At 36.5% G+C, this 26,718-nt stretch overlaps 1 protein-coding gene across 1 annotated transcript in view; it reads left to right on the forward strand.

Moving 5' to 3' along the window:
• Nucleotides 1-714: 714 nt before the first annotated feature.
• The window catches only part of LOC116887459 (selection and upkeep of intraepithelial T-cells protein 1-like), a 28,163-nt gene continuing 2,159 nt past the window's right edge, over nucleotides 715-26,718 (forward strand). Inside the window, exons 1-5 of the mRNA XM_032889070.1 lie at nucleotides 715-776; nucleotides 5,397-5,477; nucleotides 18,660-19,007; nucleotides 20,740-21,021; nucleotides 24,793-24,903. Coding sequence (XP_032744961.1) covers nucleotides 5,402-5,477; nucleotides 18,660-19,007; nucleotides 20,740-21,021; nucleotides 24,793-24,903 — 817 coding nt within the window. The 5' untranslated portion in view covers nucleotides 715-776; nucleotides 5,397-5,401. The remainder of the gene's footprint in view (nucleotides 777-5,396; nucleotides 5,478-18,659; nucleotides 19,008-20,739; nucleotides 21,022-24,792; nucleotides 24,904-26,718) is intronic.

The following is a 26,718-nucleotide window of genomic DNA, read 5'->3' on the forward strand; positions in this document are numbered from 1 at the left end:
TATGTAATATCAAATATATACATTTGTATATATATATTTTAGTAGACTTAAGTATATACATATAAACATAAAATTAAGTGGAAATTTTTTTCTTAAAATTTCACATTTGCTTGTCTGTACAGATTGCCTCTCTCCTTTGCTTTCCATCTTTTCACCTATTCCAATAACAGTGATTTACTTTTTGTGAATTTTCCATTCAATATTTTAAAAAACATTTGCCCACAACCTAGAATACCTGCTGTATTTCTTTACTTAACTGCCTTGAAGGCAAGATTCCTTGCAATGGTCATTGGCTCTCTGATTCTTTGAATGTCTACTTTAGTTGGGGAATCTTTTTTTTTGTCTCTTTCTAAGTACAGATAAAGGTTTTAAAATCAAATTATCAACGGTCTTGACTGCATTGCTAGTTACTTGACATTTATGAGTCAGATTTTGTTTTGCCTCTTCCCACAGTGAGAAGAGTCATGTTAGTACTTGTGTAATGCCAAGTGTAAGGACAGAGCTAAATAATTGTTTCATTTACATGCTGAGGTAATCAGTCTATTGGAAATTTCCCTTGGAAAGTAATGCAAACATCAGTGTTAGAGAATAGTATATCCAGGTGTGACTGCAAAAAAGAAACTTTGGTAATGAGTTCTCCTGGCTCCCATCTGCATCTGACATACACTGCCCTTGCTCAAGGATATTCTCAAAAGCATTGTCAGACATCTAAGTGATCTAACTGGGACTATCTCTACAGGAACAAAAGGGAGCTGACCCAGGATCTCCAGTACCAAGTAAGTGAGAGTTTTTAGTAAGATATGGGGATATATTCTTTCCCTACAATGATCTCTCTCTCTCTCTCTCTCTCTCTCTCTCTCTCTCTCTCTCTCTCTCTCTCATTCCTTTCCATTTCCTATGCTTCATGAACTGTGCTCTCTTTAATTTCTGTCACTTGACCTACATCTGAAGATTAGTGAAATCTTGTGAGTCAGAGGATGAATAGTAGTCACCCAGACATTGAATAATTTAGAGTGTGTTCATGTTGCCAATGAACTTCTTTCCTAACATTACACTTCCTGACATTACTTTTTGTACCTTTATTAGTTTAAATTCTGTATAAATTGTAAGTATATTTGGTTTATTACAGTAAAATCTTTAGCAAATTCAGGAAAAATAAACTAACTGGCTCAGTGTACCAAAGGTGCTACAGGCTGTCACAACTGCTATGAGTCCACAAGTTCAGCAGCCCTTTTATGTTTGGAAAATATTGACTCATTGTAGTCACCCACCAACTTAAACTCAAGCCAAACAAAATCCAAGCATGGAGTAGAGACGTGGGCCTGAAGTCCCAGTGGTATTCGAGGAGATATTGACAATTGAAAATGGTTGAGAAAGGAAAGTCAACTTTCTTCAATGTTGTGGTTCCTAGTGGATAGACCATGGTACAGTGGAAGGTGCCACACTTAAAATTTGATGGGCATCTTAAATAGGACTGAATGGTTTAACAACAACAACAACAACAACAACAACAACAACAACAAAGGACACAAAGTGGGTTGGTAGGGAAGGGTGATTAAACTGTTAAAAGTTGTTAAAAGTTGATGGAGGGGGTGAGTACAATCACAATATATTATATACTATTCTAAAAGAACTAGTAAAATAGTTTAAAAATTTCTTAATAAATTAAAATTTCCACTTATTTAAAATGCAATGTTCAGTAGTATTAAATATATTCACATTACTGTGCAACCACCTTCATGTTCTATTTCTAGACATTTTTTATCTCCATAAATTGAAACTCTACATCATGAAACACCTAACTCACTACTGTTAAATAGCTGAACATTGATCAGCAGCCTGAGACATGTGAACGGTTGTGATCTTCACCTAAGTGAGAATGCAATTTGTTGGTCTCTTTAGCAATGTTCCAAAGCACACATTTTCTCATAGGAGTATCACTTTGATTTCAACACTGCAAATATTTTGATATTTGGCTTTCACTGAGATGGTTTTACAAAATAACTCAGAGTAGTGACTATGGATAAAGAAAGACATTATTCATTATAGTTAACCTTTGACTTTTGTCTAGTCCACAGCTCAGATTTTCCAATAGGTGCATGAAAGTTTACAACAGCACCATGACAAACTTCCGAACCTATAAGATGTTAGCATGCTAACTAGTAGTTTGGCCACAGTTCTGGTCTAAAATTTATACTGCTGCCACTAATATTAGTTTAAACAACTATGCCAAAATGTTAAGTGTTTAAAAATAGCTGTTTTTTAACTTTAAATAAAACTTTATTACATAAAGATTGTCACATAACTGGATACTTCTCTACTTTGTATACAATCATTCTCACCCTCCACAGAAAGATTGCTTCTGAACTTCTCATGTGGTGAGAACTTCTTAGCACTACAGTTCTGATTATAACAGAACAGTAGAGATGCCTCAGTGATGTAAGTTGAAGCAGGACACTGATATGTAGCTCTCTTATCCAGCATCAGGAATATACAAATGTCAGCAGTAAATCATTACACATTGTCAATGGAAGCCAGTAACTGATAGTTTCGGTGATCAGTCAGCCTTCTCTTCAGTCATTTTCTTGAGGTGACTTCTCTGAAGTTATCAGTGAAGAACGTGCCTTGAGCTTCTTGTCACAGTTCATTGGTAAGGACAAAGCGCTATTCTAGGAGTTACAAGTAAGCTAATTACTGAACTCCAAACTATTAATAATACCTGCACATTCAGTGTTGACAGGGAGGTTCTTATTTAAATATTTGCTTCATTTCTTTTATGACTGTATGTTTTTCTTATTTGTATGGTTCATGAATGCAGAAGATATCTACGGAGGCCAGAAGAGAATATCAGATACTTGGAGTTACAGGCAGCTGTGAGACACTTCAGTTTACTATTGACTGCAATTATCAGTCAAGGAACTACTTTGGCTTTCACCCACTCCCAACAGGGTACAGTGACACACCCATCTGACCCACATTCACTGATGTAAGATTCTCCAAATGACTAGGGAGAAGTCTCAGCTTCCAATAAATCAGATTCTTAATTGAATATTCTGGTGAGATCTCAGAATCTTAGAATCTCTAAACATCCAGCATAAAGGGTAAAGAAAGTGGTAATATAGGTTCTAAACCCACTTAGTGAAATCAGAATCTTAAATACCTACCTTATGATTTGGATTCCTTTGCATTCTACAGTGGGAGGTGGCACAGTCAGCCCTGGGTTTAAAGCATAGATCATATGTCATAGATTTATTGTCATAAATCAACTGCACATGACAAGACAAGAGAATTTACTGTTCTTCAGTATGCTGGAAATTTACTTAGTTGCAAAATGAATCACTTGGTGAGAAATAAGTGTGCCTAAGACAACATGAGAATGAAAAGACCGAACATGTATCAATGCATGTGAATTGCTATAATCCGGGAAGCCAGATACAATGACAGAGTATCTATCTGCTGAAGATAAGTTGTTATTTCCTCTATTGGGGTTTTCAAGTGGCATCAGAACTTGGCAACATCATTTACATAGTACCAGCTTTGAACGCACTGAACACACAACCGTGCAGGGTAATGGAAACTTGTATGGAAGTTTCCCAAACCCACAAAAGACTCTATGTGGCAAAGTTTGAAAACCTGATAGGAAGTTCCACAAAAAACATTGTAGTAAACAAGGAAGGAAAGCTTAAGTTTCAATGGAAACTTCAGGATGTTGGGGATGGCAGGCCCAGGAGGCATCAGTTGTGGAGACCTAAATGCACAGAATAGGTCTAACCCACCAGAAAGGTTATGTGTGTTGGAGAGGGCAGAATTCTGGGGAAAGGTTACATTTAGAAAACAGATAATGACACCGTGAGCTCCAGACACCAGGCATTGAGCTGCAGTATTTTCTATTTGCTCTTAGTCTTACTTTTGTCCTAATATTTCTATTTCATTGCTCCTTACTTTTGGAATTGGAATGTTTGATCTGTGTCACTGTGTATTTGAAGTACGTAGCTTGTTGTTGGATTTTAGAGTGGTCTAGTTAAGAGATTACACCTTGAGTCTCAGAAGAGACTTTTAACACTCAAATAACATTAAGACCACTAGAGAGTATGTTAACTTCTAGATTTGGAACAAATGCATTGCCATTGTAAGATGAATATGAGCCTATGAGGATAAGAAAGTAATGTGGGCTGAATCTGAAATCCTGTCCTCTTTATTGTTGCCACAAAATGCCAGATAAGAAAGCAACTTAAGAAAGTTAGGTTTATTTCAGCCTAATATTCAAAAAAATAAGCCAATCTTGGCAAGAAAAATAATGTTGACAGAAACATGAGTCAGCTAGCTGGTCACTGTAAACAGATGTGAAGGAGATTATTTATGTCTTTTTTCTTTATATTTATTCTAGGATCACACTCCATGGAATACTGTTTCACAGTTAGGCCAGGTCTTCCTACTACAAATAACCTGGTATCAAAATTTTCTCACATGTGCCCAGAGAGCTATCTCCTAGGTGATGTTATATACTCTCATGTTGGCCATCAATATTTACAGTCACAATCTCCGTAGGACCACAGGTCTAAATGCTTTGTTCTTGGATGTTGGAGTTGTTTTGGAAGTCATGGGACTTTAAGTAGGTGGAGCTCTGATGTGGTAGTCATCTGGTGACAGGCCTTGTGGTTTGATAGCTTGACCTCACTTCTATTCTCTCGATGCTTCCTGATTGCAGACTCAATGTTGTTTTACACACTGCTTTACACACTGGCCACCATGTATTTCCAAATATGGTGTACTATAACACTTCTTAAGCTATAAGGCAAAACAAAACTTCACTCTATTAATTTTGGTATTTGGTAATGAGGAAAGTAGCTAATCATCTATGGCAGATGCTGCCAGATAACCATGAGGGACCTTAGTTAGAAATGAATTGTTTTGACTGTCAAGAAATGCATGTTAGTTATCACATGTAAGACTCTAATTTTTGTGCAAAATTTTCCTTACCCCAGTTCTATGAATTTCAGGCTACCTTTCATTGTTCTTAACTTAGATTAATATTTAGCACATTAAATATTTAAATTCAACGTTGCCCCAATTCTGCACATATTTAAATCAGAAGCTAAACTTAAGTCTTATTACTAGCTCCTATAATAACGGAGAAGATGGGGGAATTTCTTCAAAGCAAAACAAACTGCTTAATTCTCCAAAAGTCTTCTCAAATAACCATTTTAACATTTGAAAACTCCCATTTCTTATATCCATTTTCTAGGTCTATTGGAAATGGTGAAGAGCAGTAGAATTTTACAAATATCATTTCTTATAGTGACCAATCTATTTCTTTTTCTCCCCCAAGTCTGTTTTCACTTCTGCAAATTCTTAATGTTTTAATACTTTGTAACTTGCATCCTTATTTTTAACAGGTGCAATGGGATCCACAGGACTGTATTTTTATGGACACTGTGTTGTTATGTTCCTTCTTCAGATGAATACAGCAAACTCAGGTATAAATGTGTCACTCACTATATAGCTTTAGCAATATCAAGCTTGTTAGGAATAATAAGGAAGAATAAAATGGGTAGGATTTTAAAACTATTATTCCTAAGGACCTAGGTAACTGTATTAGTTACTTTTCTATTCCTCTGATAAAATACCACAGACAAGGCAAAGTATAAAAGAAAGCATTTAATTGGACTGAACATTTCAGAGGGTTATAGTCCATGATGGTGCAGAAGGCATGTGGCCAGAACAACTGAGAACTCATATCTTTTTTTCCATGTTTATTAAATTGGGAATTTCTTTTTTATATTTCAAATGTTATTCTCTTTCCTGGTTTCCAGGTCAACATCCCCCTCCCCCCCTCCCCTTTCATATGGGTGTTTCCCTCCCCATCCTCCTACCATTACCACCCTCCCAACAATCCCATCCACTGGGGGCCCAGCCTTGGCAGGACCAAGGGCTTCCCCTTCCACTGGTGCTCTTACTAGGCTATTCATTGCTATCTATGAATTTGGAGCCCAGGGTTAGTCCTTGTATAGTCTTTGGGTAGTGGCTTAGTCCCTGGAAGCTCTGGTTGCTTGGCATTGTTGTTCATATGGGGTCTCAAGCCCCTTCAAGCTCTTTCAGTTCTTTCTCTGATTCCTTCAACGGGGATCCTGTTCTCAGTTCAGTGGTTTGCTGCTGGCATTGACCCATGTATTTGCCATATTCTGGCTGTGTCTCTCAGGAGAGATCTACATCCATGAGAACTCATATCTTGAGCAGAATATTCACTGTGACTCATGCCAACCTTCAGTGACACAAGTCTTCCAACAGGAACACACCTAATTTTTTCCATGTAGTTCAACCAACTGGAGGCTAAGTATTCAAACATATGAGCCCTGGGATCCACTTTAATTCAGACACAGTAACCACATGGGTAGAAATAATGAGTCATTTCCAACCAGAATGTCTTGTTTTCTTAGATTTGTACCAGGTTCTTTGGAGAAAAAAAGGGTGAAGAACACCAGCTTCTTGCTCCTGAGAGCTCAGTATTCACATCGAGCAAATGTGTCTCATGTACCACTTTTATCTTGAGGAAGTGGTCAAGGATGTGGATTTTTATGGGAATACATGAGAATTATCAACACAATGAAATGAGGAAAATTAAAATCTTGCTCAATTATTTGTAAGGGAATTTATACAATCAACATGTAGCTTCTTTGGAGGTACAGTAAACAAAGTATGAAGCAGTAAATGGCACAGAAATGTAGAATGTTCCAGTAAAAGTTGCACGTTAAGTGATAAAATTCTTATTGAGTCCTTTTTAGTTGGGGCTCACATTTGACTAGGTTGCCACAAATGTGTCTTCACAGAGTTTTGAACATAACTATGAATATGGCTATAAACATATTTGTGGGCATAATCTTTTTGAACAATGTATAAAGTCTATACTTGTGTTATTCAGATGTCGATTTCCCTGGTCTCATATCTTGTTTCAACTGGAACACGGCATTATTGTACTTATACCAAGAACTCCTGTCTCAAATCATGTAAACAATTATTACCATTTATTATCTGTCTTGTCAATAAATGCTGATCACCCAATGACTTGGTGGAATAGTGAATAGGGCTGGCTGTCGACCAGCCAGAGGAAGGAGTGAGGGAGAGAGGGGGATCAGATTAGCCAGGACAATGGAGGAATTGGTTCAAAGAGAGACAACGAAAATACATTTGAAGCCCAAAGTTCCAGATCAATAAAAATATAAAAGTATCATAAGATGGGACTGGGAGGTGGATAGAATAGCATAGAAAGTTAACAAAGTTCATTTAACTGCTCAATGATTGAGGGACAGTTTCAAATAAATTTTGTTTTGTTTGTGTGGTTATTGGGGACTAGCATAATATAAAGTGCAGCAGCCAAATTAATTCACTGCTTACATTTATATTAAAGGTATTTTTTTTACACATATTTCTGTGAGTAGATCTGCTAGTGCATGTCTATATATTAGTATTTTACTATGATATTAGAAATGATATTCTGCACTGTTGCCATGTATGAGCTCCTCAGGTATATTTCTTACAGATGTCAAAGTCATTAATGACATCTACAGATGAGAAAATAGAGTCTCTTTTTACACTTTCTTTTTGAATTAATCAGTAATGCCAAGTATATTTCAAAGCCTTTCATTTTCTCTGAAATACATTTATGCCTTATTTCCTTTACATTTCTGATCTTCTTTTCCTTGATTTTTAACAACTCTTAATTTTAAGAATTAATTTGCTTCTGTGTTATTTACAGATATTTTATTAATTTTTTAATTGGATATTTTATTTATTTACATTTCAATTGTTAATGTCCTTTGTGGGTTTCCCCTCTGGAAATCCCCTATCCAATCTCCCTCCCACTGCTTTTATGAGGGTATTCCCCTACCTACTTACGCACTCCTGCCTCCTCACCCTGGCTTTCCCCTACACTGCGACATTGAACCTTCACAGGGCCAAGGGCCTCTCCTCCCACTGATGCCCAACTAGGCCATCCTCTATTACATATGTGGGTAGAGCCATGGGTCACTCCATGTGTACTCTTTGGTTGGTGATTTAGTCCCTAGGAGCTCTGGGTGTCTGGTTTGTTGATAATGTTGTTCTTCCTATGGGATTTCAAACCCCTTCAGCTCCTTCAGTCCTTTCTTTAACTCTTCCATTGGGGTCCCGGTGCTCAGTCCAGTGGTTGGCTGCTAACATCCGTCTCTCTTTGTATTTCTCAGGCTCTGGCAAAGCCCCTCAGGTGACATCTCTAACAAGCTCCTGTCAGTAATCATTTTTTGGCATCCTGGGTTTGGTGGCTACATATGGGATGGTGGACCCCCAGGTGGTTCAGTCTGTGGATGACCTTTCCCTAAGTCTCTGCTCCACACTTTATCTCCATATTTCCTTTAGACAGGAACAATTCTGGGTGAAAAATTTGGAGATGAGTGGGTGGTCCCATCCCCCAACCAGGGGCCTTGCCTAACTTCTGGATATGGTTTCTACAGGTTTTCCCTCCCTTTTTTTGGGTGTTTCAGCTAATGTCATCCCCTTGGGTCCTGGGAACCTCTTGCTTTTCTGTGTTATATTTTATCCAAGTACTTTTGTCTTAACAAAATTCAAAAAACTGATAAATACTTTTGACATGTGTAGAAGAGTTTTTTTCCGACTTTTTATAATTTTGTTGATGACAAAGTTTCTGTAGGTCTCAATCATGTTTTATTTTTCTCTTTAACATTTAATTTTAAAAATTTTATAAGACACTTTTATGCAATAGGTTTTGTTCATATTCCTTTCTCTCCCCAACTCTTCTTAGTTCTTCCCCACCTCCCTCCCAACAAACTTTATGTTCTTTTTTATTCTCTCTCTTTTTGGCCTCTACCATTAAAGCATTGTATAATCTTTAGACCATCTTTGGGTTTATAGGAAAATTATGCACCAAACACACACAGTTTCCAAAATAATCCAACTCTTCCTATTTCAAATGTATAGAATTTCCCTAATTATTAACATCTCTAGTTAGTATGATACATTTATTACAATGAGTTCATTATAGATAGATTATTACTAACAGAATTTAAGTTTAAATAGTTAATTGATAGAGTAATTCTCTCTAGTTCCTAGGTCCTAATGAATTGTATATTGTTCCTACCTTTACTTCTAAACTAATATCCATTGACTCTAAAGTTGCCTAGCAACAAACTAAAGTCATGAATATTTATTTGTTTAAAATATATCCCAAGGAAGTACATTTTAAAATTCCTGGACCCCAATATCTCTCAGACACTGGACCACCAACCAGTCAGCATGCACTAGCTGATATGAGACCCTCAACACATATACGGCAGAGGATTGCCAGGTCTGGGTTCAGTCAGAGAAGATGCACCAAACTCTCAAGAGGCTGGAAGCACCAAGGAGTTTAGAGGTCTGGTAGGGTGGGGTGTGTGTGGGAGGCCTGGGGGCTTCCTGTGTCCTATGGTGACTGCCTGGGAATGGGGAGTGGTAGAGAAGAGGTACAGGATGGGGAACAGTGAATAGTCAGATGGTGGACCAGGAGGGAAATAAAATATGGAGTGTAAAAAAAGGATTAAATAAAATTAAAAAAATTAAGAAAAATATAATTACATCATTTACCTCTTTCCTCTCTCCAACCCTTCCTAGTATACCCCTCCATTAATTCTTCACAAATTCTTGGCCTCTTTCCTTAAAATTGTTGCACATACACACTCGCACACACACACTCACAAACACTCACACAAATGCATATATAAATAGAATATTTAATATATTTAGTATTGATTATATGTAAATGCTTTTAAACCTGACCATTTGGAATTGGATTACCAAAAAGTGGGCTTCTCTGTGGAGAAGATTAATGATTTCTCTCTCAGTTATCATAAACTGATTGTAGTTATTCATCTAAGGGTGAGCCCAGTGGAATTTCCCCATCCATACTGGCATGTCAACAGGTGCAGATGTTGTTCTAGTCTTAGTCTTACTATTGAGATTTCATGGATGGGGTTTTCTTGTCTTATCTATTAGATAGAACCTCACAGGAGATTTCTTAGTACCTCTTGCTCTTATAATCATTTTGACTCCTTTATCCATAGTTTAAAATATAAAAATATATAAAGAAAACACTATGCTTTATTTATATGAATTGTGTTATATATTTGGCTAAGCAGGCAAAGGTCACTTTTTTTCTGTACTTTGACCACTTATAACTTTCTGCAAAAAAAGCTACATCAACGAGAGGCGAGGGCTACATTGCCTCTGGGTTTTTATTTTTTGCTTTTTTTCTTTTCTTTAACTGGATATTTTCTTTTTTTATTTGATATTTTATGTATCTACATTTCAAATGTGATCCTCTTTCTCCCATTTTCCACACCCCTCTCCTCCTCCTGCTTCTATGAAGATGCTCCCAATTCCACCTACCCACTCCCACCTCAATTCCCTGGCATTCTTCTACACTGAGGAAATCAGCCTTCACAGGACCAAGGGCTTCTCCTCCTATTAATGCCAGACAATGCCATTCTCTGGTACATATGTGCCTGAAGCCATGGGTCCCTCCAAGTGTACCCTTTGGTTGGTGGTTTAGTCCACCAAATCTCTGGGGTGTCTAGTTGGTTGATATTGTTGTTCTTCGTGAGGGATTGCAAACTGCTTCGGTTCCTTCAGTCCTCTCTCTAGCTCCTCCACTGGGGTCCATGTGCTCAGCTGATGGTTAACTGCAAGCATCCTTATCTGTATTAGTAAGGCTCTGTTGGAGCCTCTCAGGAGACATCCATATCTGGCTCCTGTCAGCTGATGCTTGGCATCAGCAATAGTGACTGGGTTTTGTGGCTACATATGGGATGGATCTGGATGACCTTTCCTTCAGTTCCTGCTCCCCTCTTTGTCCCTGTATTTCCTCCCATGAGTATTATCTCCCTTCTAAGAAGGACTGAAGCATCCACATTTTGGTATTCCTTCTTCTTGAGCTTCATATGATCTGTGGATTGTTTCTTGGGTATTCCTAGGTTTTTGGGCTAGTTTAAGCTTATCAGTGAGTTCATGCCATGTGAGACATTTTGTGATTGGGGTACTTCACTCAGGATGATATTTTCTAGTTCCATTCATTTGCCTATGAGTTTAGTGAAGTTATTGTCTTTAATAGCTGAGTAAAACTCAATGATGTAAATGTACAACATTCTGTGCTTCCATTCATCTGTTGAAGGACATCTGTGCTTTTTCCAGCTTCTGGCTCTTATAAATAAGACTGCTATAAACACAGTGGAGCTTGTGTCCTTCTTATATGTTGGACATCTTTTGGGTGTATGCCCAGGAGTGGTATAACTGAGTCCTCAGGTAGTGCGATGTCCAATTTTCTGAGGAACTTCTAGACTGATTTCCAGAGTGGTTGGACCAGTTTGCAATCCCACCAACAATGGAGGAGTGTTCTTCTTTCTCCACATCCTCGCCAGCATCTGCTGTTACCTGAGTTTTTGAATCTTTGCCATTCTGACTGGTGTGAGGTGAAATCTCAGGGTTATTTTGATTTTTATTTCCCTGCTGACTAAGGATGTTGAACATTTATTTAGGTGTTTCTCGGCCATTCAATATTCCTCAGTTGAGAATTTTTATTTAGCTCTGCACTTCATTTTTAATAGGGTTATTTGGCTCTCTGGAGTCTAACTTATTTAGTTTTTTTTGTATATTTTGGTTATTAACCCTCTATCAGATATAGGATTGGTAAAGATCTTTTCCCAATCTGTTGGTTGCTGTTTTTTCCTAACGACAGTGTCCTTTGCTTTACAGAAGTTTGCAGTTTTATGAGGTTCCATTTGTCGGTTCTTGATCTTAAAGCATAAGCCATTGCTGTTTTATTCAGGAAATTTTCCCCAGTTCCCATGTGATCAAGACTCCTCCCAATTTTTTTCTATTAGTTTGAGTGTATCTGGTTTAAGTTGGAGGTCCTTGATCCACTTGGACTTAAGCTTTGTAGAGGGTGATAAGAATGGATCGATTTGAATTCTTCTACATGTTGACCTCCAGTTGAACCAGCACCATTTGTTGAAAATGTTATCTTTTTTCCATCGGGTGGTTTTAGCTCCATTGTCAAAGATCAAGTAACCATAGGTGTGTGGGTTCATTCCTGGGTCTTCAATTCTATTCCACTGATCTACCTGCCTGTCTCTGTACCAATACCATACAGCTTTTTTTAAATCACCATTGCTCTGTAATACTGCTTGAGGCCAGGGTTGATGATTCCCCCAGAAGTCCTTTTATTGTTGAGTATAGTTTGTGCTATCCTGGGTTTTTTGTTTTCCAGACATGTTTGCCAATTGCTCTTACTGACTGTGAAGAATTGAATTGGAATTTTGATAGGGATTGCACTGAATCAGTAGATTGCTTATGGCAAAATGACCATTTTTACTATATTAATCCTGCCAATCCATGAGCATAGAAGAAGGTCTTTCCATCTTCTGATATCTTCTTCAATTTCTTTTTTTAGAGACTTGAAGTTCTTGTCACACAGATCTTTCACTTGCTTGGTTAGAGTCACACCGAGATATTTTACATTATTTGGGACTATTGTGAAAGGTGTTATTTCCCCAATTTCTTCCTCAGCCTGTTTATCCTTTGAGTAGAGAAAGGCTACTGATTTGTTTGAGATAATTTCATACTCAACCACTTTGCTGAAGTTGTTTATCAGGCTTAGTAGTTCTCTGGTGGAACTTTTGGGGTCACTTAATTATACTATCATACCATCTGGTTTGCTGTATATTACTTTTACTATGTTTAGGTATAGGCATTGATTTCCTAATCTTTCCCTTATTTTTGCATCGATATTCATAAGGGAAATTGGCCCAAAGTTATCTTTCTTTGTTCAGTTTTTGTTTAGATATAAGTGTAATTGTGGCTTCAAAGAGTGCATTGGGTAATGTTCCCTCTGCTTCTATTTTGTGGAATAGTTTGAAGGCTACTGGTACTAAGTATTATTTGATGGTCTGATACAATTCCTCACTAAGTCCATCTGGTCCTTTTTGGTTGGGAGAATTTAATGACTGCTATTTCTTTATGAATTATGGGAATGTTGTAGATGTTTTACCTCATCCTGATTTAACTTTGGTTCCTGATAACTGTCTAGAAAATTGTCCATTTCCTTCTGATTTTGCAGTTTTGTTGAGTAGTAATAGGATCTGATATTTTCTTGAATTTCCTCAGTTTCTTTTGTTATGTTTCCCTTTTCATTTCTGATTTTTTAATTTGGATATGCTCTCTGTGCCCTCTGGTTAGTTGGCTAAGGGCTTATCTATCTTGCTGATTTTCTCAAAGAACTAGCTCCTGATTTTGGTGATCCTTTGTTTAGTTCTTTTTGTTTCTACTTGTTTGATTTCAGTTCTGAGTTTGATTATTTTCAGCCATCAGTCCTCTTGACTGTATTTGCTTCTTTTTGTCCTAAAGGTTTCAGGTGTGCTCTCAAACTGCTAGTGTATCCCCTCTCCACTTTACATTTGCAGACACTCAGAGCTATGAGTTTTCCTCTTAGCATTGCTTTCATTGTGTCCCATAGGTTTTGGTATGTTGTACTATCATTTTCATTAAATTCTAAAAAGTGTTTAATTTTTTTCATTATTTCTTTATTGACCAAGTTATTATTGAGTAGGGCATTGTTCAACTTCCATGTGTATGTGGGCTTTACATTGGTTTTGTTGTAATTGAAGACCAGCCTTTGCCTGTGGTGATCTGATCGGATCCACTGGATTATTTTAATCTTCTTGTATCTGTTGAGGCCTGTTTTATGATGGGTTATATAGTCAATTTTGGAGAAGGAGGTACCGTAAGGTGCTGAGAAGAAGGTATATTCTTTTTGTTTTAGGATGAAATGTTCTATAGATATCTGTTAAATCCATTTGGTTCATAACTTCTGTTAGTTTCACTGTGTCTCTGTTTAGTTTCTGTTTCCATGATCTGGCCATTGCTGAGAGTGGGATGTTGAAGTCTCGCACTATTATTGTGTAAGGTGCAGTGTTTGCTTTGAGCTTAATATAGTTTCTTTTATGAATGTGGGTGCCCTTGCATTTAAGGCATAGATATTCAAAATTGAGAGTTCATATAGGCAGGTTTTTCCATTGATGAATATAAAGTGTCCTTCCCTACTTTTTTTTGATAACTTTTGGTCGAAAGTCGATTTTATTTGATATTAGAATGGCTAAGCCAGCTTGTTTCTTGGGACCTTTTGTTTGTAAAAAAATTCCAGCCTTTTCTCTGAGGTAGTGTCTGTCTTTGTCAGAGAAGTGAATTTCCTGTATGCAGCCAAATTCTGGTTCTGTTTATGGATCCTGGGAGTTAGTCTATGCTTGTTTATTGGGGAATTGACCCCATTGATATTCTTAACCTTAAGGAAAATGATTGTTATTTCCTGATATTTTTGTTTTAGATATGGAATTATTTTTGTGTGGCTATTTTTTGGGAGAAGTTTTTGAAAGAAGATTCCTTGCTTTTTCTAGGGTGACGTTTCTGTATTTGTGTTGGAGTTTGGCTTTTTTTTTATATCTATTTTCCTTTGTAGGGCTGGATTTATGGAAAGATATTGTGTAAATTTCATTTTGTCACAGAATATCTTGGATTCTCTGTCTATGTTAATTGAGAGTTTTGCTGGGTTTAGTAGCTTGTGTTGGTATTTGTGTTTTCTTAGGATCTGTATTACATCTGTCCAGGATATTCTGCATTTTAGAATCTCTAGTAAAAAGTGTGATGTAATTCTTATAGGTTTGCCTTTATATGTTATTTGGCCTTTTCCCTTAGTGCTTTTAATATTCTTTCTTTATTTTGTGCATTTGGTGTTTTGAATATTATGTGACAGGAATTTCTTTTCTGGTCCAGTCTATTTGAAGTTCTGTAGGCTTCTGGTATGTTCATGAGCATCTCTTTCTTTAGGTTAGGGAAGCTTTTTTCTATACTTTTTGTTGAAGATATTTACTGGCCCTTTAAGTTGTGAATCTTTGCTCTCCTCTATACCCATTATCTTTAGCTTTGGTCTTGTCATCGTGTCCTTGATTTCCTGGATGTTTTTGGATTAGGAATTTTATGTGTTTTGCATTTTCTTTGACTCTTGTGTCAATGTTTTCTATGGTATGTTCTGCATCTGAGAGTCTTTCTTCTATCTCTTGTATTCTGTTGTTGATGCTTGCATCTATGATTCCTGATTTCTTTCCTAGGTTTTCTATCTCCAGGGTTGTTTCCCTTAGTGATTTCTCTATTGTTTTAGATCCTGGATATTTTGTTCATGTCCTTCACCTGTTTTTTTGTTTTGTTTTGTTTTTTGTTTTTTGTTTTCTTATATTTCTTTAAGGGATTTTTGTGTTTCGACTTTTAGGGCTTCTACTTGTTTACCTGTGTTGCCCTGTATTTCCTTAAGGGTGTTATTTATGTCCTTCTTAAAGTACTCTATTATCATCATGAGATGTGATTTTAAATCGGAATCTTGCTTTTCTGGTGTGATGGGTTATCGAGCACTTGCTGTGTTGGGAGAACTTGATTCGGATGATAACAAGTCATCTCTGTTTCTGTTGCTTATGTTCTTGTACTTGCTTCTTCCCATCTGGTCATCTCTAGTGTTAACTGTTATTGCTGTCTCTGACTTTAGGATGTCTTCCTGTGATCCTGGTTGCATTGTAACTTCTCAGAGTCCAGCTGTCTCTGTGACTTGGTGTGACCAAACTCCTAAGCTCCTGTTGTCTCAGTGCTCCTTGGAGTCAAGCCTCTCTGAGTGTTGCAGGAGTGGGTGGGGAGCCAGCACCTAAAGTTACTGTGAATATTGTGCCAGATGTTGTGGCCTCTCTTATGATCATGGGCATTTCAGTGCACCTGGAGTCAGGCTTCCTCTAGGTGTTATAGGAGTGGGGGTCAGCATTCCAGGTCTGCTCAGGGCACAGGTTTAAACCTGACCTCTGTGTTTAAACATACAAATTTAGTGTGTAGTTAGGAATTATACTGAATTAGGAGAGTGGCAGTAGTAGTGGAATGCTTCTGCACAAGGAGCCGACTGACTGAGCAAAAAGGAATCCCATGAAATAGTAGATATTCTTGGTCAGCTATTAATCAAACCTATTAATCAAAGGATTATGATACAGTTGTATAAGTTACTCAGAAAACAAAGAGTCAAGAAAAATAGCCAAAATAAAAATGGGCTATGAATCTGAACAGAGAATTCTGAAGTGAAGCAATAAAAACGACCAAGACATATATCAAATGTATTCATTTTCCTTACTGATTGGAGAAATACTAATCATTACAACTTTGGGATTTCATTTTACCCCACTCAGAGTAACTAAGATCAAGAAAACAATGCACAACCAATGCTGGTAGGAATGACTGGGTAACAGAACCCTCCTTCATTGTTGATAGGGTTGTAAACTGGTACAGTCAGTCACTCTGGAAATCAGTGTGGAGATCCCTCTAAAAAGATAAAAATAACTCTAAATATGTATCTTGGCATATGCATAAAGGACTTAATATCCTGCTCCACAGACATTTGCTTATCTGTTTTCATTGCTACTTTATTAACAATAGCGAGAAAATGGAAACAACTTAAATGAACTTCAAGTCATGATGTTCACTCCACAATGAAAATGTGGCACTTATATACTAGACTATACTATTTATTCAGCTGTGAAAAATGAAATCATGTACTTCACAGTAAAATGAATGGAAGTAGAAAAGTTATAATGAGTGAGGTAAGCCAGACACTGAAAACAAATGCCTCATTTTTTCTTCATCTGAGGTTCCCAAGTCACAATCTTCAGATTTTTTCCCCAAGCAAATAAAATTATTTTTAGCAATGCTCAGATATTTGTTTTTAATTATTAATTATATAAGCACACTAATATTATTACATGGTCATTAGAATAGACATCTATGGTCCCATTTTATCTATTATTTATCAATCTCTCTACTAGTAAATTATTTACTTTTATTTCTTCAGTTTACATTCTTTTCCCTATTCTCCTCCCATTCACTCACAATACTTCTCTCATGCCCACTTCCCTTCTTATTTGAGCAGAGTTCCTCTGGGTCTCTCCTGAACCCTAGCACATCAAGTCTTTGTGGGGCTAGGCATATCCTTTTCTACTGAGGGTAGATAAGGCAGCCCAGCTGGAGGAACATATCTCACAGATAAGCAACAACTTTTGGTATAGACTCACAATTTTTCTGGACCCACATGAAGACGAAGCTGTTTATTTGCTACATATGTATGCTGAGGCCTAGGTCCAGCCTGTGCATGTTCTTTGGTTGGTGGTTCTATCTTTGAGAGGCCCAATGGTCCAGATTAGTTGACTCTATTGATCTTACTGTTGAAATCCTATACCCCTCAGGCCACAATCCTTGCCCCTATTCTTCCATAGAAGTTCTTGAGCTCCATCTACTTTTTGGCTCTCGGTGTCTGCATCTATATGAGTCAACTGATGGATGGAGCCTCTCGGAAGGCAGCTATGCTAGACTCCTGTCTGAACGTATAAAAGAGTATCATTACTAGTGTCAGGGATTGGTGTTTGCCCACAGAATGTGTCTCAAGTAGGGCCAGTTATTGGTTGACTAATCTCCTAGTCTTAGTTGCATCCTCACCCGGCATTTCTTGTAGACAGGGTAAATTTTGTGTTGAAAGTTTTGTGGATGGGTTGCTGTCTCTACCTCTCTATTGGGGTTCTTGCCTGGCTATAGGAGATGACCTGTTCAAGTTTCATCTCTCCAATTCTCTGAGACACAGCTAAGGTTACCTAAAGTTACCCCTATTGATTCTTGGGTACCTCCTTTATACTAGATCTCTGTTTCATCCTAGAGATGCTCCCCTCCTTTATACCCCTGTCAGTTACAATTTACTGGTCATTCTCATGGCCATCTGGCCATCTCTCCTGCCCTCCAGACACCTGATCCCAAATCCTTTCATTTCCTTCCCCACTCCCTCTCCCTCCCAGTTTCTTCTCTCCATTAGCCTCTTATGACAATATTATTCTCCCTTCTAATTGATATTCAAACATCATAGCTTGAACCTTTCTTCTTGTTTAGCTTCTTTGGGTACATGGAGTGTAGCTTGGGTATTGTGTATTTTATTCCATTCAGATACTTGTTGTCAAAGTTGAGAATTTCTGAATCTCTAACCAAAGAGAAATATACTATTCCCATCTTTTATTAAAAGGAAAAGCAACAACAAAGATACACTTTAACTAGGGGGTACTTAATGGGATAGATTATGGTAGTTTATTATATCTTGCTGGTGATTCTGAAGACAGATAATAGAGGGTACTATGGTAACATAGTGAATGAAGAAGGGAGAAAAATATTCAATAAATAGGAATTATTCAGAAATAAACAAAGGTAAGAATCACACAGTTCAAAAAACTCTGTGTAACTGTATGATAAAAAGAAGAGACACTATATACAATAGTGTAATATAAAGTATATCAAATACAAAAATCAGCTAAATGTATATATTATGATATCTTTGGGATGAAGTAGCTGATTTTAAATAAGGGGTGCTTTTGTTTCTGTAGTGTGTTGAAAAGAAGGAGGCAAAGGGAAAGGAGAAGGGGAAGGGGAAAGGAGAGGTGAGGTATAGAGGGATCAGGGAGAGAGACTGATTTAAACAAAAGTTATGTCCTGTCTCTACTATCTTATATTCTTATTTTCCTTCCCAGAGCTATTTACAGTGACTGGCTCAGATGGGCCAGTCTTGGCTTCATTGGGTGGAAACTTAGAACTCAGTTGTCAGTTGTCTCCACCACAACAAGCCCAGCACATGGAGATTCGCTGGTTCCGGAACCTCTATAGAGAGCCCGTGCACCTATACAGAGATGGTAAAGACATGTTTGGAGAGATTATCTCCAAGTATGTGGAACGGACAGAACTACTAAAAGATGCGATTGGAGAAGGGAAAGTGACCCTTAGGATCTATAATGTGACTGTTGATGATGATGGATTTTACCACTGCGTGTTCAAAGAAGGTGATTTTTATGAAGAGCACATCACAGAGGTCAAGGTCACAGGTAGGCATGGATCTTTCTGAGATTTCTATAAATCAACATTTTTAACTCATCATGGTCTGAAACTTAGATAGATTTTCAGTGTTTCAGTGTATAAATAAAATTAGTATTACCAAATTCAGTATCATGAATTTTGCTTTTTACTTAGATTAAAAATATGTCTGTGTATACATCAAGTACACCAGTAAATTCTGATTTTTGTTTACACAGATTGCTAGATTTCTAACTTATCAATAAGACACTTTGTGCTATCCTCTTAGTGATTTCTAACAATATGTTAATAAAGTGTGATATCTACCAGTGATTTAAATTTTAAAATAGTTTTCTTTGTGGTGATTCTTAGTCTCAATTTTCCTTAAATCAATCCACTGGGTATTTTGTGAGAGAATAATTTTCCTGAGTAATCATCTCTGCAAGTATTATCACATTTACATTTTTCTTCTCACTGTGTAAACTTATGAATCTGAAAATAATACAAAAAAGTGAGGAATTGAAAAAAGAAAGTGATTCTTTGATCATGTGTGTTTTGGCCTCTAAGCTCATAGATAATATTTGTGAACCTCATATGTGTTTCCAAACCAATAATTAAGAACTAACCTAAAGGAATGCGATATAATTAATTAAATTTATATTTTAAAGCTAGGTGCATTGGCATGGCTCTTTGTTCCCTGTACATATGAAATAGTGGTAGGCAAATCTCCATGAGTTCAAGGTCAGCTTGGTCTACACAGAGTTCTAAGAGACTCATGTCCATGTAGAGAGCTCTACGCCAGACAGGATTGTAGAGTAGAGCAGGGAGAGAGAGAGAGAGATGAGAGAGAGAGAGAGAGAGAGAGAGAGAGAGAGAGAGAGAGAGAGAGAATCACAGCAAAGCTATATGTGTATGTATGTATTTATGTATGTATGTATGTTTGTATGTATGTATAAAACTTAAAATTTGTCATTCTCTTCTTAAATATCATTTGCCATATTTCAGAAGCTTAACCTTCTCATGGAGAATATAGGACTGTATCAAACATCAATATAAGCTAATTTTGTTATACCAGAAAGATTTGTAAAACAGAGTTGTTTTAGGGTTGGGTTAAATCGCAGTTCTTTCCTCTCACATTTTAGTCAAATTTTATATCCCATATAATGTCCGAACATTTTCAAAGACATTAACTTGATCCAAATTGGTATATAATGCATTTTGAAAACACTAATGTATTAGTTATTTTATATGAAATATACTGTACAAAAGCATCAGCTATATACTCAAAATATACAGTTGAAGTTTCAATTAAAGAATCAAAATTTTATTATGATATTGTTGACTTCATCATTTAAAATTTGGTCTCAATAGTGATTAAGCATTGTCTATGGAGAAAACATTTTAAACCATAGATTTTATAGTATATAGATATTGATTTTATAGTATATGGATATTGATTTTGGTTTGTATTATATTTCAAGGACCTAAGCTTGTTTCGATTTAATAAAAAACATTTTGTGTGAGTCCATATAAAAATAGCATTTTGAGTGAATTAATATATAAATAAACAATATAGAATATGTTGCTAGTAGTACTGTGATTTCTATCAGGTACTTTTCTATTTTGAAAACTCAAGCCACCAGACCTCCTGCCTCTTCAGGTTTTAGCAATTACTTAAAATGTGAGAGAGAATTTTACTTTTTCAGTTTTATTTCCCCTTTTATTAACATAAAAATAATGTTTTACTCCTGTGTTCCCAATCAGCTATAAACTTACGGGTACAGATTCATGTGCATCCACCTAATACCAAAGGTGTGATAGTGGAATGTCACTCTGGAGGTTGGTTCCCACGGCCTCTCATGGAATGGAGAGACAGCAGAGGGGAGGTCATTCCAGCTGCATCAAAATCCCATTCACAGGGTGGAGACAGACTGTTCAATATGAAGATATCCCTTCTCATTAGTGACAGCTCCTTCCAGAAAATCACTTGCTGCCTTCAGAACCCTCTGACAGGCCAAGAGGGAAGGACAAGTGTTATCTTATCAGGTAAAGTTTGTGTAATTGTTTTTTAGTATCAGCCATTGCAGGATAGTTTAAAGATAAACAGAATGATTCATTTTCTTTCTTGACTTGACTTCTAAAGCTCTACTTTATTTTGGTTTTATTTATACTATTACTTTTACCATGATTATTCTATTTTCCCTCATTCTTTATTTCACTTTTGCTTACTCATATTGGAGTTCTATGGCAATTAAAAAATTTATTTAGGGAAAATTTTTGCATGTATATTGTTGTATATAATCATACCTATCCCCTTTCTACCTTTAAATACCACCCCTCCCGTATCCTCCGCAATACACACATCTCCCAACTCCATGTCCTTTTTGTTATTGATAATGTACTCTATCCAGTTAGTTTTTTTCATGTGACTGTGGCTGTGGAGGCACCACTGGAAGTGGTGGGAACCTTCCAGTGATCATGTTGCAACAGAGAATGAATTACTGTCTCTCAGCAACTATCTCCTGTAAATAGTTCAGAGTGGACCCTGGACGCCAGTTACCACTATCTGTGCTAGGATTTTGACTGCTTGATCTTTTGAGGACTTGCACAGCTGCTGTGGGTTCACGACTGCATAATCCATACCACATCCAAAATATATCCCTTTATAGCACTCCTCCCTATCTTCTGGCTAGCATAGTCTTTCTGTTCTCACTTCAGAAATGTTCCCAGAGACCTAATGCTGGTGAGACTAATATAGATGTAATATAGATGTCATATTCAGGGGCTGAGAATATTCTATTTCTTATTCTCAGTTAATTGTGACCATTGACTACTGCCCATTGCACAAGAAGCTTCTCTGACCAAGGTTGAGAGGAGTCTATGATTATGGGTATAAACATAATTATTTAGAAGACAATTCAACACACAGCAACTGAGAAAAATATCAACAGCAGGTTCAACACTAGTGTTTGTGAGTTTCTGTGCTTTTGAGTAGGATTCCAGTAACAGGCACGAAATTCCTTCCTGTGGAGTATGTCTCAAACAATCAAAATCAGAATGCAGTTACTCTTTTATAGTTGTGCTATTGCTCCAGTAGCACATTTTGCCACAAACATGAGTATTGAATTATTCAGAGTTCAGCATTAGGTAGGACCATTAATGCCTTTTCTCTCCCAGCCACCCACATAGAAACTTCCAATACTATACAAGCTAGCCACCATGAGGGAAGCTTGATGAATTCGTTGCCTTACAAACTACTCTTCATATATTCAGATTCTCTGAACAAAATTCTTGAAGTAATGCTTGACTTTTTTCTTTATGGGAAAGCAGTAGGTCTATCCAGTGTCTCATTGCTATTGTGATGTTAAAGCAGAAATTTGATTGTAGGACTTGATGACATAAATTCAGTCCTATATTTGAAATGAAAAACAGATAAAGGACTTGATGGGCAATGAACTGAGTTTGATCACAGGGACTCACAAGTAAAAAGATAGAACCCCCTAGCCTAAGTAGTTCTTTGATATTTAAATGTGCATGCATGAGCACATGTGCACACATAGAAATGCACACACATTTATAAGCTTAATAAAATTTAGAAAATGATTTTGATGGTAATGCATAATAAGTAACTTTAATTTTCGTGTAGTCAAAGTGGGAAGACAAATTTGGTGGATGTTCTACTAGCAGCATCAGGTGCTGTCATATTATATAGGGATTGAAGAAATGAAAGGGTTGAGGAGTTTTAAGGAAGATACCATGGTAATGGAACCAAGAAAACTGTTGCTTTTCTAAGGACTGGAGGAATCTACTGGTTATAGTCCTGGGGTACAAGGTGTTGGTCAAACCTTTGTTTCTCAAATTTAAGATATATTTAGAGACAGAGCATCTCATAAAATAACAGGGCAGAGAAAAAATGCATTCAAGTTTACTGGATTCTTTATCACGTCTTTTGACCATATTACCCTTACCATTCAATTTTAAGACACAGTCACCCATGTTCAGTTTTATCAATAGGAAGCTGGAAATTACTTATTGCCATTCTTGCCTATGACTAATTATAATTAACCAATAGGAGGGAAGACTTATTAAAATGTTTTTTTTCCAGAACAGTGCCTCACAGTGTTCTGTGTTGTATGTGCCCATTAATTTATCTGATCTCATCCACTAAGGGTCTTCATTGTCCACACAAATCTATCAACATGTGTTCTGCTGCTTCTCATCTGTGGAGACTGTGAGATCTTCACTCGAATGCCTTTTACTATCAAAATTCTGCATATACTACTTATTTTCCTCTTTTCTTCCACAGTTCTTTGTTCAATTGTCAACCATCTTATAAAAGACTACTTATACAAAACAACCTAAAAGCATGTCATCTGTCCCCTGCATACATCTGGCATGCTGTTATTTTTCAACTTCTTATTCTTTTAGTATTATTTCCTTTTAACACATTGTATAACAATTCTATTTATGGTCCCTTATCTACCTATTTATTAAAAGTATAAAAGTCTAAACTTGTCATTTGTATATACTGATGTCTGCAAACTGTTTCAAATACTGCATATCATATTATCTAATTTATATTTATATAAGCCAATGTATATAACTGAATTAAAATAAAATTTAAAGGGTGCCTTTTAAAGTGCCAAACAGTCATGCATGTGTCAGCATTTATATGTGCTCATGATGACAATGGAATACTGAGATGAAGGGAAATATGTTGAGAACTCAAGAGATATAGGAATAACTCACCTTCTGCCTTTGACAATTTAGTTTCTATAGTTAACTGCATTTTCTCATTCAATTACATCTTCAATGGAAAAGTAAATCTTTGTACAACAGTTGCAGAAATAGGAATGTAAAATAATTCCAAGGTAAGAACTAAATTTAAATATTTTATCCTCCTTTTAGAGTTCATAGCCTATATGTATATAATATATATGTACTTACACACACTTCCTCTCTTTCACACACAGTATGTTTTATATATGTATATATGTCACATATATATACATATATATACATATATGTATGTATATATATATGGAGAGAGAGGGGGGGAGGGAGAGAGAAACATTCACATAGACACATGTATAATGCACCTACAAACTTATGCATATATAAAAAATAACAAAAGGGAGATACTTCTTATTTATGTACAATTTAAGTAAATCAGACAAAGTATATTGTATGAGTCAGTAGTTCCTTAGAGAAGATAAACTGTTTTAAAACATGTTTGAGGTCTAGAGTTTTAATACAGTTGGTAGAGTATTTGCCTAGAATGCACAAAGTCATAAGTTGAATTCCTAGTACCATATACTTTGCACTTTCCTATGTGCTTTAGTAATCCCTGTATTAGAGAGGTAAAGGCTGGAGGATCAGAAATTCAATGTAATCCACATATGAATTCAGTACTGCACACAGTATGAGAGCTTAGACAAAGGGCTGGAAAATGGACTTACCATGGTTCCTGGAAACCTGTGATTTAGCCATAGACAGGGAAAAGGAACCCGCAGCTTTGCCTCTTCTCTTTTACCAAATAAGCTCCTGAGAGGAAGTGGGAAGGGATGCATAAGAAAAGTGCTCTCATTTAACTTTGCATCAGTCTTGAACTTATTCATGCCTGGCTTAGCTCTACTAGAGACAATGCTGTGCTTTTCATTGGTCCCATGATAACTTTCTCCAAAATGTACTACATCTAATCTGCCAGAGATATGAGATCTTGAAGAGGAACATGCCTTGCAAGTTCATCATTTGAAATGCATTGGTCTGAAGACATGTTAATTTCTATGTTATAAGATTTGTAACCCTTTATTACAGATGCATTTTTTTCATGGAATATAATTTGGAAAATGATTCTGGGTATAATATTATTTGTGATGGTGCTCTCCATCTTGGTTTCTAGTTTTCTCCTACATCCTGAACATAACAGTAAGTACTGCTGAAGGATGGGCAATGCAATGTGGGAGAAGGGAAGGAAGCTAACTTTGCATGAGCCTTGATTTGCAGGGCTCCCTTTTAAAGTGCTCTATTTTGTATGTGTGTGTGTGTGTGTGTGTGTGTGTGTGTGTGTGTGTGTGTGTGTGTGTGTTTCAGTTAGCTGTCTACCCTTGTTCTTAACATGTACTTCTTTCTGCTGGATCTCTTGACAACGCTGTTTGTCTTCTAGAACCTCATTTTTGTCTGGTTATGTTGAAGACTCAAACCCACCTAACAAATGTTTTAACACTTAATGCTTTTGTCACTTCACTTCTTCAAGGATCGAATGACCTTATCTGTAGTTACAGCAATGTTTTCGACTGTACGTGACAAAATGACCATGGAGAGGTCACTCATCTCAGCAAATTGAATAGAATACAGTGGGAGGGGTGCTAATTTTGATATCAGGTTATTAATTTACTATAGGAGACAAAGTTTGCATACATTCTCAACTATGCTGTGCTCAAGAGAAGAATTTCCCCTAAAAATACAATGCAAAATAAAAATAAAATGAAAACAAAACAAGACAACAACAACAACAACAACAACAAGCAAACAAACAAAAACTGGGACTGGGAGAAGAGGGAGGAGAAGTTGTGATATAAAGTGAAGAAATAAATTAATTAATAAAAAGCTGTCTCGGATTTGAGGATACTCTCCACTTAAAAGGCCTCAAATAGGGATTGCTTTTGGAAGAGCACAATAGGTATCCTAGATTTCCTTCCAAGTATAGTTTAGCCATCAGTTAAGGAATTCAGACTTGTGATGTCACAATTAGTACACCTCCCTCTGTTGTCTCTTATCCCTTTGCTGTGATCAGTGATCTCTGTATAGTCATTTTACAATGTATTCTTGAGAACATTGTTGTTATTCAAGGTAAGTTCATTAATTTCCTCTGAACATTGAAAAATTCTATTTTAGTCTGAGCTTCCTAGCCTTGTCAAGAAGCTCACATTTTTTGCTACTGCATCTAAAGAATGTAGAAAGGAATGCCTGGAAGCATGTGGCCAATACTATTCACAATTTTACTATCCCTGGAAATGACCTTGAATTTCCTTTGTTTTCTTCAAACTCCTGAATACTAATATTATAGGTATGTGCTGCAAGCGTGGTTTTACACAATGTCGGGGATGGATCCCAGGGCTTTGTGCAGACTATAATACACTTTATTATCTGAGCTACATTTGCATACAGATATTGCATATTTTCAAAATGTAGATTTAAGGAAATATTTACACTGTATTTAGAAATTAAGGAGGCTTAGTAAGTTGACACTTATAGATTCTCCTTTAACATACCTAATTTTGCTAGCCCTGGATGTTTATCCAGGACTCCAGTACCAGGCATGATTCCTTCTTGTTGAGCAGGTTATGATGTTAGTTACCTCTGAGGGCATTCATGCTAATATTGCACCCTTGGGATTCTAATGCCATATGCAGATGTTTTATATATTTAATGGTAAACTTACATTGTTTAAAATGTTAAAAATATAGAAAACATTTTTTAAATGTAGAACACATTTTCTGTGTATCCATTTATTCAGGTATTAAGGTTTAAATATGACTTTCCCAAAGCTCTTGAGAGATTTACAGTAGAAAAAATAATTCTAAATAGAGTTTTACTCTAAAAATCTCCTCCCATTATTCAACTGTTTCTCATTGGCACACTTTGAACACTTATCATTTTACTAATTTTGTGTAGAAAGTGTTGAATGGATCATTTACAAGGGGGAAATATTAACTTTGTAATGAGAATTATTACATCCCA

Source organism: Rattus rattus, chromosome 1, assembly GCF_011064425.1.
Source record: "Rattus rattus isolate New Zealand chromosome 1, Rrattus_CSIRO_v1, whole genome shotgun sequence".
NCBI classification, from domain to species: Eukaryota; Metazoa; Chordata; class Mammalia; order Rodentia; family Muridae; genus Rattus; species Rattus rattus.